At 49.5% G+C, this 17,718-nt stretch overlaps 1 protein-coding gene across 1 annotated transcript in view; it reads left to right on the forward strand.

Annotated features, from left to right (window-relative positions):
* CWF19L2 (CWF19 like cell cycle control factor 2) overlaps positions 1–17,718 on the forward strand; it is a 2,067,169-nt gene that overhangs the window by 460,954 nt on the left and 1,588,497 nt on the right. The window contains exon 5 of the mRNA XM_069640682.1: positions 8,170–8,289. Coding sequence (XP_069496783.1) covers positions 8,170–8,289 — 120 coding nt within the window. The remainder of the gene's footprint in view (positions 1–8,169; positions 8,290–17,718) is intronic.

The following is a 17,718-nucleotide window of genomic DNA, read 5'->3' on the forward strand; positions in this document are numbered from 1 at the left end:
ATTGATAAAGAACTTCACTCAATTCAACAAGCCTGTGAAGAGTGGCACTATCGCCTTCAAGGAGCTGCCTATCCCTTCCTCGTGCGAACAGACCATCGCAACCTATGCATTTTCCAACAGATGGAGTGTCAGAATTCCTGATACGCGCGTTGGGCTTACTTCTCCCCCAATTTGATTTTGACATAACGTATATTCGAGGCAGAAAACATTTTCTGGCAGATGCTCTGTCTCGCAGTGTTTGGGAAGAGACCGAACAGCACAGCACATAGGTCAGGAAATCATATTGGCAGCAAAGAAATTCCTGGGAGAGGTCAATACTTTTTTACAAGTTCAACAGACCTTGGTACAGTTCAATGTACCTTACCTTCCAGGACATCCCTTGTTACGAAGGAAGGGTCTTTATTTCCACAATGGAGCCCTATGTCTACCTACACAAGAGTTACAAACTCTAGCCATGTCATGGTGTCATGATCTTCCCACCGCAGAAAACAAGGGCCAAGCGCCACCCAGAAACTAGTCTTGCAGAGTTTCTGGTGGCCATCATTTCACAAGGATGTGAAGACATATGTCAACTCCTGCCCAGTCTGTGCCCGTAGTAAGTACTCCACCCCCAAACCCATAGGCCTTCTTCAACAAGACGCAACCTCTTCGGGACTTTGGAAACATCTTTCTATGGACTTTATTGTACAGTTGCCCCCATCTAGGGGTCATACCGCGATAATGGTCACCATCGGTTCATTTAGCAAGATGGTCTACTTCTCCTGCCTGAAAGGCCTTCGTTCAGCCTCTGAAACCGCTGCCATGTTTTTGAAGGATCTTGAGACTACATGGGGTACCTCTCAACATAGTGTCCGATAGAGGCACACAGTTTACCTCAGTGTTCTGGCAAACACCTGGTATCCACCGGTCATTGTCATCAGGGTACCATCCCCAGAGTAACAGACTCAATGCCACTCCGAAGAATACTTAAGGTGCTTCTGCAACCAAGAACAGGACGATTGGGCTGACCTTCTCCCCATGGCGGAATTCACCTATAGTAACTCCAGGCATACAGCCATTGGGATGAGCCCTTTCTTTTGCACCTAGGGATACGATCCCAGGCATATACCACACACAGGATTTACCCCTTCGAAGATACCCTCGATTGATCAGCTTATAGAAACCATAAGAAGCACCCACAAGGAGGCAATCCAGAATCTGTGGACAAGCAGGAAGACCTACAAGAGATGGGCGGATAAGAAGAGAAGACAAAACCCGCAGTGGGACACAGGCACCAAGGTGTGGTTATCTACAAAGTTTCTTCCCAGATGGGTTCATGCCGGCAAGCTTTCCTCTTGTTACATTGGTCCTTTCCCCATTACATCCATGGTGAACCCGGTGGCCTTTCGGCTGAGATTACCACAAAAGTTAAGAAGAATACATCCAGTATTCCATACCTCCCTTCTCAAGGCTTAAGTTCCCGATCCTTATTCCTGTAGGATACGAGGACATGTTATCCCCAAAGACAAGGAATATGAGGTATCCAAACTTGTGGATTCCTGGTACAAAAAAGGAACTTTGCAATATCTAGTACATTGGAAGGGATATTCCACTGCTGAAAGAACTTGGGAACCCAAACTGAACATTCATGCACCCCAACTTGTCACAGGCAACATCCAGGTAAACCTGGCAGACCCCCTATAAGGAGGGGTTATACTGTCATGTACCATCCATGGCAACTGTGAAAATGCTGGAGGCTCCATTGAGAATGCTGTTATATTGTCCACGTTGCTAGGTTAGCATTCTAGCTTTCTTCCAAGATGGCCGCCGACACCATTTCCCAGCATCCAGTCGGCAGCTCGGAGCGTTGCAACCCGTTCTCAACAGGTGAATTAATGCTTGTAGTTCGTTCCTTCCTTGCCTTCCCCCTTGTTTCCTCTCCCATGTTATACTGCCTCTCCGAGCGTTCTGCGTCCCAGAGATGCTCCTCCATCTCCGCCCTGTTCTGTGGTCAGTCTTCTTTGCTGGCATCCTGAGTTTCCTGCTGTCTGCTCACATCTCTCTCTCCCTCTTTTGCCTCGACACCCTCTCCTTTCAGGCTACTGCTGGCTGGGCGTGTGCTTTTCACTTTCATTCACTGCTCGATGCCAGCCTCAAACTCTGTGAGTGTGACATACTTGGCTGGGCAGACACGTTCTCCAGCATTATGCTCTTGCACTTGCAGTCCACACTGTGGGGGAATCACCCCAGCAAAGCCCGTCCTAAACCTCTTCCCCAGCTTTAGGGAGTTCTCAGTCTTGTACCGTGCATCAGCTGATTCGCAAACAGCTCAGTGCCTACATCACAAGGATCCTCCTCTGTTCTCTGGTACTCGATCTTCCTGTTCCATCTACAAGACTTCACATCGCCTCCACCACTTCCAAGGGTTTTTTCTGCTGCAAGGCTTTTTCCCTGGTAGGGGTTGGCACCTCGGAGTCCCCCCTCTGCTTGGGGTGTTCACCACCCAGGCAAGGTGGCCTCCGGGGGAGCTCACCATTCTCTCTTCGAGAAGGAGTAGAAGGAAAAGAAGACAAGGAAGACCAAGGCAGGCAGAAGAAAAAAGAAGACCGACGTTTCACAAAGTTCTTCTGAAGACCAAGGTTAGGAGGGACAGAGGGAAGGATCACCAGTTTGTGAGACGAGACCAGGGTTAGGGAACTACATGACACCCTACAGACAGTGGGGTAGACACCTCCCCAGAACTATATTTTGGGAAACCGGACCCGGATGATCATGCAGATGCTTCTTGCAGAAGCCTAATGTCCAGAGTAGTGGAATTTATGGGATGGAGTAGACCAGCTCCTGCATTTGAAAAAGATGACCTGACTGACCTATTTGACAAAGGTCTACCATATGACCCTATATTACCATTCCATGTGGCACTGCAAAAAAGGGTTGCAGCAAACTGGGAGGCTCCAGAGTCCAGCCCTGCAGTAAACAAAAACCTTACAAAAGAAATACAGGCCATCCAGTAGCGACCCTGGCTACCTGTCAATACATCCAACTCCGGAAAGCCTACTAGTACTAGCGGCTACATCTGCCTAAAAGCAAGCTGCTTACCCAACCATACCCCCTGATGGGGATGACGAATGCATTGACTCTTGAGCAAAGAAAGTCATTTCTGCTAGTAGCATGGCTTTAAAGTCTGCAAATTCTACATGTGCCCTTGCTAAGTTTATATTGACACTGTGGGACTGCATAAGGATGGCGGCTGATCACATCCCTGAAGGTGAGGAAAGAGACAGCTTCACGAACTTGATAAGGGATGGCAAGGATGCCATGTACTACCTCTAGAAGAGAGGAGGTGTAGCGTCACTACCACTATGCAGAGAAGAAACGCAGCTTTGGTTCTGGGCAATTCAGAAGCAATCTCTAGATCGGCAGTTCGCCTAGCCGGAGAGGAGTACACGGCAGCGGTTGCTATGAGCAGGCAGAGCAGTCTCCCACAAGTGGGAACTAGCTCGGGAAGTCCATCAAGAGATCTACACCCTTTGAGGAACCCCTCAAGTGGATCTGTTCGCGGCCAGGGTCAACCGGAAGTGCGAACTGTACTGCTCCAGGGAATTTCCTCCAAGAAGAGCTCTAGGGGACGTTTTCATAGTGGACTGGGACTTTCCACTCTTGTATGCGTTTACTCCAGTCCCAGTCATTCCTCACGTGATCAGGAGGTTGAGAAAGTTCCGAAAATCCATGATCCTAATTGCCCCGGATTGGGCCAGGTGTACGTGGTATCCAGACCTTCTGGACATGTCCATCTTTACTCCAATACGTCTTCCACAAAGAGGACCTTCTCTCGCGAGAGGAGGGTTGGGTTTTCCATCCGGAGGTCAAGACGCTCAACCTTCACCCATGGCTTCTGAAAGGCTTTGGTACAAGGATTTGGACCTCCTGGATGACATAATGGAGCACCGGGCCCGGATGGTATTACAAATATCGATTTTAAAAGCCCACCCCGTGGCCTGGTCTTTGTTTATGAGTAAGGTCTTCGCTAGATGTGCAGATTCCCAATCGATACCTGCCTCTTGGACAACGGGTATAATAATTCCCATTTATAAAAAAGGAGCAATCAACAACCCTTCAAACTATCGTCCAATCACTTTGCTTGATCCAATTGGCAAGGTGTATGGTTCGCTACTATTGAAACGTTTCCAAACGTGGGCCAACGGGTCGCAGTGCAACGACCACTTTCAATCGGGGTTTAAGAAAAATATGGGAACTACGGTTAACATTTTGACGTTGAGTGTGCTCAAAAGCAGAACATTGGAAGGAGGCCCAAGGCTATACATGGCGTTTATTGATTTCACCCAAGCTCTTGACAGAGTTGACAGGTCACTTCTATGGCAGAAACTTGAAGCTTGGTCATGCCCTACAGGAATCTTGGAACCTATTAAAGCCTTACATTCAAATACTACTGTCAAGGTCCGCCTAAACAGAGGTTCCCTGTCATCTGCGATATCTACTCATAGGGGGGTAAAACAAGGATGTCCATTGGCTCCTTCAATCTTTCTAGCTTACATAGGAGACTTCCAGCATTTGGAAACGTCAGTTAGATCTTTTCCCCCCAAAATTGGTCAGCAAAATATCAGTAGACTCCTATACACAGACGATTTAATCTTAATAGATCAGACGCCGATAGGACTACAACGACAGCTTGATAATCTTTTGTCATACGTAACGATCAATAACCTAGAAGTGAACAAAGAAAAAACAAAAATTGTTACATTGGAGAGAACAGCTAACAAAACAGACAAAAACAGATGATGATATGATTCAATCGAGATTGCAAGGGTCCAGAGCTTCAAATACTTGGGAATTACTGTGGATATTTTAAAAAGAGACTTAGCCATGCAGGAATCCCTCCAAGCAAAAGTCAGATTGCTGGCTAGCAAAGGCAAAGCTATCGACCAGAAATTTGGGCGGTTCTCCATGATTCCAGCTTTAAATTTCGATAAAATGAAAGCAGTTCCCACATTGACATATGGAGCGGAAGCCATGTTACATTTACCATCAGAGATATGGCTGAAATTAGAAGCCTACTATTGGAGGACAGTCCTAGGACTCCCGTCAACTCCTATAGCCTCGATTCGTAGAGAGTTGGGCCTCCTGTCTCTTCAAGGGACAATGGTCTGCAACTCTTTGAGATTATATAGAAAATGTCTGCTACCTACGAGTCCCTTGCTATACAACCTTGTAAAGGTGGAGCTGTCACTGAGTACAAACAGATAGCTAAAAGTCTCGAGAGAAGGTATACTGGCACTTTTGAAATCAATTGAGTGTGATGAGGAGGAACTGATGTCAAATCCAACGAAGATCTTGAGGAAAATAAAAGAATTAGATTGGATACAGACCTTGTCAAAAGCAGCCGAAAATAAACTTACATCCCACCTGCCGGTGAACACTAAAGGCTTGAACGAACTGCAGAGCTACATAAAACAATTTCCAAGCAGGCAGCAAGAAACTTTCTTCTAAGAGCGAGACTCAATCTGCTCCCTACGAACGAAATCAGAGCTATTAGAGGCCTGTCGGATACAAGTGACTGTAGACTTTGTCATAAGATAAATGAAAAAGAAACAATTCGCCATCTTCTTGTTAGCTGTGCAGAAATAAAACAACTTAGAATGCAATATATGCAATACTTCGCGGCGGATCCCTCGTTAGAGTCGGAAATTTGCTGGTGGTCTAAGCTGATCAGTGGTGATAAACCAACGTGGCTAATGGCTTCTTCAAAAATGTTGCAGCAAGTGATGACACAACTCGAATCTTCCCAATTAGGTTCTTAAGTAAAGATCTGGTAAAAGACCATTGGCTTAGTCACCAGGACTGATTATTACATCACCCCGTTTAAAGGAAAGCGACTAAAGGACCAAGATCTGGTCGAAAACTATAGTTTCCTTCAACTTTTTTAAAATTTCAACAACTATTTTAAGCAAGTAACTGATCGAAACTTGGAAATTTTGTAAAAATCATTGATTTGATTAATGCAAATAATTTAAAAAAAGAAATAATGGAGATTTTGCTTTTGGTCAGAAGGCCAGCAACAAAATCCTTATTCTGCTGCTGTTGGCACAAGTTCTGCAGCTGTTATAGGGAAAATTATTTGGTCCCTTTTCAATGCGATACAGCTACAGTGTTATCTTTTCTAAAAAATTGTTATCAAATCTGGGGCTCCAGATTGGGACAATTAAGGGTTATCTAGTAGCTCTTTCCATATTCAAGCGCATCTCGGAAGAGGCATCCTACTTCAAAATACCCTTAATTCAATTTCTTAAAGCACTCACAAATGTGTTTCCTCCTACATCATTCCAAATACCAACTTGAGACCTTATCTTGAGATACAAGTTTTTGACGTGCGCTCCTTTCGAGCCACTCCATATATGCCCTTTAAGGGTGCTAACTTACAAAACCATTTTGTTAGTAGCGATAACATCAGCCCGCAGGGTGAGTGAGTTGCAGGCATTATCCTGTAGACCTCTGTTTACCACTTTTTACAAGGATAAGGTTGTCCTTAAGGCCAAACGCTCTTTTCTACCTAAGATTGTGTCAGATTACCATTTAGTACAGAAAATGGTGCTTCCGGCCCTCTATCCTCCACCTCATCCTGGCAAGGAAGAGGAAGATTCCATAGACTCGATCAGAGGAGAGCTCTGAGCTTTTATATTTCAAGGATGGCAAATTTGTGACCGCACAGCCAACTTTTCATTGGTTATACAGGGCACAAACTAGACCTGTCATTTATCAAACCGACTCTATCCAGATGGACCATGCTTGCTATTTCGGAGTGCTACAGGCTAGCTGGGAAAGATCCCACAGAAGGTTTAAGGACTCATTCCATTAGGGGCATTGCCACATCCTCTGCCCTTCAGAGGGGAGTTCCGATAAAGGACATCTGCGAGGCAGCTACCTGGTCCACATTCCACACGTTCACAAAACATTATTGGTTACACACCTCTAACAAGAAAGTAAGATTTGGCAAGGCAGTTCGATGCTTCACTCTGGACAGATAACTCTCAATTCTTGCTCCCTCCTCCAAAAGAACCTAATACTGCTTTGGAAGTCTATCATAAGATGAGTACATGGGAGGCCACAATCCATTCGAAGAACAAGTTACTTACCCCTGGTAATGTTCTTTTGACTTGATGTTCGTCCCACGTATTCCTCAACGCCCTCCCTACCTACGCATACCCTGCTGTCGAATTTCCAAGCTTTAGACCTTGCGCTCTTTTAAGGTCTGATCATTTAAAGGCACTTATCAAGGCCGGTAATTCTGCATATGAGTGGTGAAAAAACAGAACTGAAGGCAACGGGCGCTGCATGTGGTATATGTACTCGACTGTCGTCAGCCGAGATGGAAGCCCACGAGGGACATCGAGTCGACCATCTAGACGCACAGCGCCCTCTGCCGAGAGAAACATTTTTCGAAGCAGCTGAAGCTGGAATCGAAGATATCATAAGATGAGGAATACGTGGGAGGAACATCTAGTCGAAATAACGTTACCAGGGGTAAATAACTTATTCCTCTCAGGTTTTGCACAGAGTTAGCCCCAACTTCAATTTGCAGGCTATCTGGAGACCAAATCGCACAATGTCTTAACTCTGTGCCAGACATCATCTGGAAACAACGAAGTTCTTGGTCTGTTATGGTTGGCATTCTTGAACTTTTCTACCTACATGTCCTCTTTCAAGGCAGTCTCATTTTCACACTGCCTACCTGTTCTTCCCCCAGCAGAACCGTTATCTAAGGTCTCCTGTAGATGGTGTGAAGATGCCCCTTTCAGGCTGGCCCCGCTCGCTGTGCCATATTACCTAAGGTGCCTGCAGCCCCCCTGATCTCCACTGTAGAGCAGCATTCTGGGTTTCAATTCAAATGGGTTGGGGAAGCTGCTTCTAGTGCCAGCTAAATTATTGTGCAGTTTACAAGCATTTTCCCATAAGCTTGAAGTCCATAAGTCTAGGAAGTCCTCATTCATTTTATACTCGTAAAATGTAGATGTCCCAAAATACAATGTTGGCCATCTTGCCCTTGCTGGAGTTGTCAATGTGTGACCATCCTTATGAGTTTTGTCATTTCAGATCTAAAACCAAAAGCCTTTTACTCGTAAATTAGTATATTGTGTTAGTATTTGTTCTCAGAAGCATTTTATTGCATTTCAGAGGGATGAGTGGATGACATTAGACTTCATGTCTATGAAAACTACCTCAGTTGCCTCGATTAGAGCTGAAAAACAGAAAGAAAAAGAGCAGGAGCAGGAAAGGTTGCACGTCATCGAGCAGGTAACCAGTGTTTTCAAGAACTGCAATGTTATATTGTTTCTCTGTATTTATAACGTGCTAATTAACATTGAACATATGAAGCCGGATTTGTCTCGTGGTGGTGTTCTTCATGCTTGTGCTGTTTAATCCCTAATGGCGAAGTTATCTTTTCAATTCCTAATGTTTTCATGGGTGAGGCAAGGGGGGCGGATGGAAGGGGAGGGGTATGGGGCTAACTGTTTGGCAGTGAAAACCGCAGCAAGTGCTTTCGCTTTGGACTACAGCATCCTAACTGTTGCCTGCATATGGCCATGCCCATGACATTAAATGAAATGAACTCCAATAGATTAAGAACGAGTGTAATAGGGGGCATATAATCTATACATAAAACATGTGACATTATTATGAGTAACCAAACATTCTCACTTTATGTGCTTGGTAGTTTTCCATATCCTGAGTTTCCAATGTTACAGTGAATTAACGAGCATGCGCTTTAGAAAATTACTGTAATGTAGATGTGTTTTTTTTGCGCAAATGATGGGAAAGCCTAGTTTTTTCGTATTAAATTAGTAACTTTAAGAAAAAATATATGTATAATAAGGTTAAATGGTTAAAACAAAAATTTGCTAAAAATGCAACACTTAAACACACCCATGGTCATCTGTAGCTCTGCATATAATAATGCACTTTACAATAAAGTAATAAGCAGCAGATTTCATTAACCCAGTTTTCCCAGACCACCGGAACCTGCTGCTATCGAGGGGGGCCCTCTATAGTGAATGTCAGTTCTGGTTACTGAGTGTTTCTTTTACCGGTTTCTGCCTCCGTTTCCTTAAAACGGCCTTAAACCGAATATTACATAATCTCAAATATGTAATGCACAAAAGAGATGAGTATATCTTTTTCCATTGCCAATTTGCGACGCGTGGGCTAATGCTGTGCTTCTGGCTGGTCCATCTTTGTACGTTTGTTCCACTTCTCTTAGTGGGTCTAACACAGTCTATCAGCAAGAATGCCAGAGAGACAGACTTTTTGATTCCAACCATATAAATGGGAAAATCTCTAACATTTTGTCTCAAAATAGGATGTGACCTTGCTTCGGTCCACTTTAATTAGAAACCAACATGTCCTGCATACACTCTGCTGGGACTAAGAGATACTTCTGTAGTCCAGATTTGCCCTGGGATGATTGGTGAGGCTTGCTATGTGAAGGCCTGCCGCCTGACGTCCGGTGCTGCTGTATGATCCCCTGCTCCCATTAAGTGCTGACGCAGCGCAAATCCTACGCCGCACAGCTCCGTTGTGAGATGTGATCACAGTCTGGTGCGGTCCCGACGCATCTCATCCATCTGGGACATCACCTCCGGCCATATGAGTGCTGCCTCCTGTGAGCTGCCACCGAGGTGTGATACGACAGGCTGGCCCCACAGACACCGGCGGCCTGGACTCTACCTACCACGCGGCGTGCACTGAGCATAAATCATAGGGAGGACTGCTGCTCTGGGGTCTTGAGCAATTGGATGCCCAAAGTGTGGGACTGTGAGGTGTGGGTGGACCCCCCAGAGCGGGCTGCTATTTTGGGACTATGGCACAGTAGAGTAATAAGCATCCAGCGGATCTAGCAACGTGCCATTGCAAGATGCAATAACGTGGTGGGCCTGCACTGGAAGCACATTCGATTGAGTGGTGCCAGAGAGGTGGGGAACTGCACTAGCGAATTGTGCCATATGAGCTAAGACCCCAGCCCTCACCAACATACGCAACATATAGCTGCGACATTCGTGGGGCACAGACCAAACACTGCACGCACGAGTGGCGGCCGGGGGGAGAGGGTGGAGGCGGAAGTGTGAACTGTGAACCGTGGTCCCTACTAACGACAACATGCCTAAGGGCAGAGGCAGTGGGAAGAAAACCGGGGCAATGGATAGGTACATCACGGCTAATGCCAGGGATACTGCGGGGGCTGCGCCTACCAAGAACATGGATGGCTCACAGAGTGTAGTGGCTCCAGATATCACAAACATGATGGAGGCCATACCAAAAAGCTTTGCGGCTGTCCACAAAAAAGCTCGATGACATCACAGCCAATGTTGCCTCCATAAGGACCCAGCTCGCCAAGGAATCCGGACGGATAACCGAAGCCGAGATACAAATTGGGGTGGTTATAGGTGATAGGATCTAAAACAAAAGGATTGAATACCTTTTTTTCGACACCTGAAGGACTGAAAAAAAGGGTTGAATTTTTTATTTATTTTGTATTTTATTTTTTATGGGGATTCCCCCCAATCCCTCGTTGTCTTTTAATAAAGAATTTCCGCAAACCAAACTAAAAAAATATATAAATAGATGATAAAGCATTCAACCCTTTTTTACGGTCCTTTTGGATTCTAAAAAAAAATGCATTCGATCATTTTTTTTCGATCCTTTGGCTGGACACCAATCGGGGCGACAGAGGACAATGTGCAGCTTCTTCAATGTACTGTCGCAACCCTGGTGAAAGACATGAAAATGGTCAAATCCAAGTGCGACGATCTAGAGTCCTGCTCAAGGAGGAACAACGTTAGGATAGTGGGGGTGCTGGAGGACGCCCTCATGAGGAGCATGGAGCAGGGGGTAGAAACTCTGTTCTCCAGCATGGGGTCTGGCATGGATTCCCATGCTCATGAATATTGCCCGTCGTCAGGCTGTGAATCCTCGGTAAAGAAAAAATCAGTATCAGTTTCGTTTCTGATCTGTCTTTCGTAGTAGTAACCAATCACTGATCTCTGCGTCATACTGACCACAGCCAATGACTGCCCTCTACCTAAGCCCCGCCCCTGGCAGCCATCTTCAGATTTTTATCGCACGTTCAAGTGTTGGGAGTCCTCGTGCTTAGCTCTCGAGCTTTTACTGCGTGTTTCACCTTTTTTCAGGTGCATTTTCACTTTTTTTCGGTTAATCGAGCCTCAAGCTCCACCGTTTCTACTCCCGTTAACGGCTACCCGTTGCGGGATTTTCCTACGCCCCTCAAGGGTGAAGATTTAGTCGAATCAACTTCTTGGAGGATTCCAGAAGATTTGCGTCCTACTTCGAGATGGCCCAGAATGCGAGTTTGTCGCCCGGACCCAAGCTGTTTCGCAGCTGCCCTGGATGCGGGCAGCAGAATGTGTTTTAAGGAAGACGAACATTCGCGATGCCTCTACTGTCTTCATGGGGACAAGACTCATGTAGAGAAGGACTGCCAGTTCTGCAAGAACTTGCCAGAGCGGACCATGAGGGACCGTCGATCCCGTCTCGCAAGTTGGTTGGAGAAGGGCTCGACGGGTGAGAAGAAGAAGAAAGGGTCCGAGCGGGCTTCTAAGTCCTGTGCGGGCACCCCGGCGACGGGGGCCCAACACCAGGCCAAGCGCCGCGAGTCCGCTGGCTCCGGGAGCGCCGAAAGGTCGGGCTCTTCGGTCGCCAGGCAGGGCGCACCTTCCCCGGCACCGTCAACCACGAGCCAATGCTCCGGTTTGGGGAAGAGAAAGTCCGAGACCCCGGGTAAGCTTCGGGAGAAGCCCTGTCCGATCTCGGAAGAGGGGGAGCGAGGCGTTGCCCCTCCCCCGAAGGAGAAGGCCCGGGACGCACCTAAGGTGGTGAGGGCCCCTACCCAGCAGGGCGAAGGCCTCTATCGAAGCTTCGCAACGTCTCTGGCCAAGCCGGCAGAGACACCGCCGGCGGAGACTGCCTCCGGGACTAGAGTTTCCCTGCCGCCAAGGAGGGAATCCTCTTTTCAGCCCATCGTCGTGGCCGCCATGATGGAAGAAGCGAGGTGGGGCACGGTGCCCTCCTCGAGCTCGGAGTCAGCCTCGGAGAAGGAACTGACCGAGGCCGTGAGGAACCTCGAAGTCTAATTCGGGAAGGTTCGATCCCGTCAGGAAGATCCTCGGGATATAACCGAAGAAGACGACGAGGGTGAGGAAGAGCGGCCTTCCCTTCCGGCGCAGCCGGATCCTAGGCCTCAGGATGGCTCGGCGGCCATTTTGTCCGCCATCCAGTCCTTATGCTCTGAGATAAGGACGAGATTCCCACGGCCCAGGCCGGAGGACCCGCAACCTGGCCCGTCGGGAAGTCCTCAGAACAAACGACGGAGGACCCAACCCTCTCCTCCGCTCGCCCCCGTAAGGCCTACAGTTCCCTCCTCATCCTCCCACGAGTCGGGAGATGACGGTGCGCTGGGCTCGACGACGGGTTCTGAGTGCGCGGCGACGGAACAGGTCTCCTTTCTCCCGTCGCACGGGCCTCGCCGCCCGACGAGATTGGCTCATTCCACGCCATGATCGCCAGGGCGTCCGAATTGTTCCAGCTCTGCCCGGAGGAGCAGAAAAAGGAAGGTTTCCTCTATCAGCGCCGGGAGGCCAAGAGGAAGACGGTCATCGCGGTGCCCCTAATCGATGACATCTGGGAGGTGGGCCTGTTGGTTCTCAAAAACCCCTCCACGGCACCAGCCAAATGGGACCGGTACGAGAAGAAGTACCGGGTCCCCGAAACCGCTCCCCTGTGCCTCAGGGCCCAGCCAACGCCAGACTCGGTCCTCTCGGCGGCGGCGAAGAAGAAAACGGCGGGGTCACGAGCCTCGTCGTCGAATTCCCCGCCAGACGGCGAGGGAAAGAAGTTGGACGCCATGGGGCGGCGGGTCATTTCGTCGGCGGCGACGACGATCAAAGCGGCCAACGCCCTGGCGATTGTGGCCCGTTACGACAGGGAGCTCTGGTTTAAGCTGGCCCCCATATTGGACTTCCTGCCGGACGACAAGAGGTCCGAGGCCCTGGAAATACTGCAAGAGGGCGAGGTGGCGTCGGACCACGCCATAACGGTGGCAACCGACATTGCCGATGCCGGGTTCCGCCAACTGGGCAACGGTGTTTGCCTAGGACGACGGGGTTGGCTCCGGGCGACCGACTTTCGTCAGGACGTCCAGACCAGGGTGTTGGACATGCCGTTCGATGGCAGCAACTTGTTTGGGAAGGCGGTGGACGAGTCCCTCCAAGCCATAAAAACGGACACAGAGCTGTCGCAGGTGGCCCTGTTTCTGGGAGCGAAGCTCGATACGGTGAGGCGCCTGGCGGCCCCGTCGGAAGAACGGACGAAGACCATTCTGGGCAAAGTGCAGCGCCTGCTAGCCACGGACGTGGCCAGGGTGAGGTCCATCAAGTCCCTCCTGGGGATGATGTCCTCTTGCATCTACCTGGTGCGCCTCTGCAGACTCCGGATGCGCCCTCTTCAAGAATTTCTCGATGCCCGTTGGATGCAGGCGACGGGCACCTTCGAAGACAGGGTCCCCCTCAACGAGATGTTCCGGCGGGCGGTTCAGTGGTGGGGCGTTTGAAAGCACCTCACGGCGGGCAAGGACTTTCAGACGCCGGCGTACCAGGAGACAGTGACGACGGACGCCTCCCTGGAAGGTTGGGGCGTCCACACCGGAGATCTCCACGCGAGAGGCCTCTGGCTCCCGGAGGAGAGGCTCCTGCACATCAACGTCCTGGAACTTCAAGCCGTGATCTGGGCTCTCAAATCGTTCCCTCCGTCGCTCAAGGGCAAGGTGGTGCGGATCTTCACGGACAACACCACAACCATGTTTTACATACGGAAGCAGGGAGGCACCAGATCCCCAGCCCTATCCAAGGAGGCACAGGATCTGTGGCACTGGGCGGTCACCCAGGGGATGTTCCTGTTTACCTTCCACCTGGCAGGAGAAAGAAACACGATTGCCGACTCGCTCAGCAGGGAGCTGCGCGCGTGTCACGAGTGGGAACTGTGCCAGGATCAGGTGGATCAACTCTTCCGACTATGGGGCAAACCCCAAATCGACCTGTTCGCAACAGCAACGAACTCGAAGTGCAAGAGGTTCGCCAGCAGGTTTCCCCAGCCGAGAAGCATGGGCGATGCGTTCTCGTTCCCCTGGGACGGCCTATACCTGTGTGCGTTCCCTCCGTTGCCGTTGCTGCTTCGACTCATCAGCCAGCTCAAGAGGTCCCGATGCAGGATGATCCTCGTCGCACCGGCATGGCCGAGGCAGATCTGGTTCCCGGACCTTCTGGACTTGTCAATGTCCCCTCCCATCAAGCTGTCGGCGGACGTGGACCTTCTCTCCAGAGAAGGAGGCGCCATCTTCCACCACGACCCGGTGTCGCCGAACCTGCAGGCTTGGCTCCTGCAGCGCTAGAGTTTGGAGGCTATGATATACCGGCCGATTGCAGAGAGGTTCTTGCAAAGGCCAGGGCGTCCTCGACTCTCAAATGCTACGGTCATAGGTGGAAGAGGTTCTCTATCTGGTGCCGAGCACAGAAGATCAACCCCCTACGGATTACGGCCCCACAAGTGCTGCCGTACCTGCTATCGCTGGCAAAGGCTGGGCTAGCCCATGCCTCCATTAAGATTCATCTGGCGGCGACCTCCAGATATACCAGAACCACAGGACGGACGTCCCTGTGGTCCCATCGACTGGTAAAAGAGTTTATGAAAGGACTGTTCCGGTCGTTCCCGCCGGTGAAGGCCCCGGCCCCGGCGTGGGAACTTAACGTGGTGCTGACCAGGCTCATGGGGCCCCCACTCGAGCCGATGCACTCCGCACCTATGAAGTTTGTGTCGTGGAAGACTGCGTTCCTGGTGGCCATTACCTCCGCACGACGAGTGGGAGAGATCCAGGCCCTATCCTGCAAAGCACCATACTTGACTTTCCATGCCTCAAGGGTGGTGCTTAGGACGCACCCCTCCTTTATGCCCAAGGTGCCGTCGGACTTCCATCTTAACGAGCCCTTGGTGTTACCTGTTTTCTTCCCGTCTCCTTCGTCGCCGGCCGAGAGGACTTTGCACTCGCTGGATGTGGCTAGAGCGCTGAAGTTCTACGTGGACCGCACAAAGAGTTTCCGGAGGACATCACAGCTGTTCGTGAACTTTGGACCTGTGAATCAAGGGAAGGCGCTCTCGAAGTCTTCTATTTCCAGGTGGCTCTCCGGCTGCATCATGCACTGTCACCGGTTGGCTAACCGACCGCTGCCAGGCCGTCCGAGAGCCCATTCGACCAGAGCGATCACTGCTACTGCGGCATTCTTATCTGGTGTGCCCCTGCTGGACATCTGCAGGGCTGCTACGTGGAGGTCGACGCACACCTTCACGAGATTCTACTGCGTCGATCGGGATTCCAGGGAGGAGTCCAGGGTCGGCCAAGCAGTGCTGCGCAACCTGTTCGCTTAAGGTGAGCCTGGTGTGGAGGTAAGTTGAGTTCTTTGTATTGCTTAATGTTGAGCCTTTTGCCACCCCCCATGGTTGTGCATGTGTGTACTGCTATTTATTCTTATATTCATGAGCATGTGAATCCATGCCAGACCCCATACTGGAGAAGGAACAAGTTACTTACCTGTAACTGTTGTTCTCCAGCATGGGTCTGGCATGGATTCACATGCGAACCCTCCCGCCTACCCCTCTGCGGCTCTTCACTTGGTCATACTGCCACCTCACGTGCTACCAAATCTGAAGATGGCTGCCAGGGGCGGGGCTTAGGTAGAGGGCAGTCATTGGCTGTGGTCAGCATGACGCAGAGATCAGTGATTGGTTACTACTACGAAAGACAGATCAGAAACGAAACTGATACTGATTTTTTCTTTACCGAGGATTCCCAGCCTGACGACGGGGAATATTCATGAGCATGTGAATCCATGCCAGACCCATGCTGGAGAACAACAGTTACAGGTAAGTAACTTGTTCCTTCAGGGACCTTCTGGGCTTGCCGTCCTTGACCCCCTTCTTTGCAGTTGAGAGTATGCACCGAGCCTTGGGCCCGCGGCCAAAACCTGGATACTTCCCACAACCCATCATAGTAAAAATTCTCAGTTACCGCGATGGGTACCACCTCCTTCACCTAGCCAGGGAAAAAAAGGAATTACGCCTGGGATCCCAAGTAATCTGACTCTTCCCAGATTTTACTTTGACAGTGCAGAATGAACGATGCCAATTCATCGGGGTCAAAAAACTGCTTTGCAGGTGTAACATCCAATATGCCATGTTGTTCCCGGCCAGACTCAAATTCCAGTTTCACAGAAAGCTGTATTTCTTCACGGTCCCTGACAAGGCGGTTAAGTTCATAGAACCACAAATCCTGATGCCAGATGACCTTGAACGGGCTGCGGTGGATCCCCCACAAGATTGATAATGAGACTTCTGCACCATGACATGCTTCCCCTACTCAACTGGAGAAGATATAGAACCGACAATAATACATCCACTTACAACATGCTCCATCCTGATGGACCTTTGAGAATATAGGAAATACAACACTGTTCGATGTGTGAAGAATTCTTAAGGTAGTATGGCAATCAGTTATAGTTACACAGCGGATCTGAGCACCTACAGCTTTACCCCATAGCGGCTGCTATTGTTAAATTGATTGTTGTGAGGGGTGGGGAAAGGGATGCCAAGTTAGGGTAGGCCGACCTAGGAAGGGGGTCGGGGGGGTGGGGTGTGCACACTGCTTGGTTGGGGAGGGCAGTGAGGGAGGGGGGTATGCAGGTTTGGATGGGTAAAAGCAAAACTGGTAAGGACTTGGCGGCAGAGTACATGTTTAGGACTGGACACATGGGTGTAACTGACATGATATCCAGCAAACAAATGCAGAAGATTTGGGACATCCCTTGAAATGAGATGGCGACCAAACTAATGTCTTGTAATGTCAGAGGTGTGGGTAACTTTAATAAAGCATGCAGAATCACTGCCTATGTGCAGAGAACCAGGGTGAACATACTCCTTTTACATGAGACACACGCCACAAGAAGTGCAGCAGCTGTCATAGCGTCAACCTGGGGGCCAAATCGGTTTTACAGTACCTACTCATCACATGCGAGGGGGTGGGGGGGAGTTGACGCTGATCCATAAGTCGGTCAAGTTGAATTTAAAAAAGAACTATATAGACCCCGAAGGCAGATACGTGATCTTACATTGTACAATCGCTGGCGGGGACTACCTGCTGGTAAATATATATTGTCCTAACGTTGACACCCCTGAATTCTTCGATAACGTGGTCTCCATCTTAATGGGATATATTGGGATACCGATCATTTGGGGGGAAACATGAACCTGATTCTCGATGCAGGGTGGGACAGAACTGGGACCGCCCCTAGATCACTATCAAGGGCAGCCTGTAGATTAATCACACATATCAATGGGCCTAAAGGACGCTTGGAGAACACTACATGCACAGGAAAGACGATACTCTTATTATTCATCGGTACATGACAGTTCATCACAAATTGACATGGTCCTGGTATCTGGTACCCTGATGAGCAAGGTTGAGAACACAGAAATGCACGCCCGTACATTATCAGACCATTCCCCGGTGACACTGTCATTGGTGTTGGGAATGGCACCAGTCACCCCCACTGCCTGGCGCTTTAAATCTGAGGCTCTATCTGATATCGTGTTCAAGGCGGAGATCCG

This window comes from Ambystoma mexicanum, chromosome 7q (assembly GCF_040938575.1).
Source record: "Ambystoma mexicanum isolate Mex_15411 chromosome 7q, UKY_AmexF1_1, whole genome shotgun sequence".
In the NCBI taxonomy this organism is placed as follows: domain Eukaryota; kingdom Metazoa; phylum Chordata; class Amphibia; order Caudata; family Ambystomatidae; genus Ambystoma; species Ambystoma mexicanum.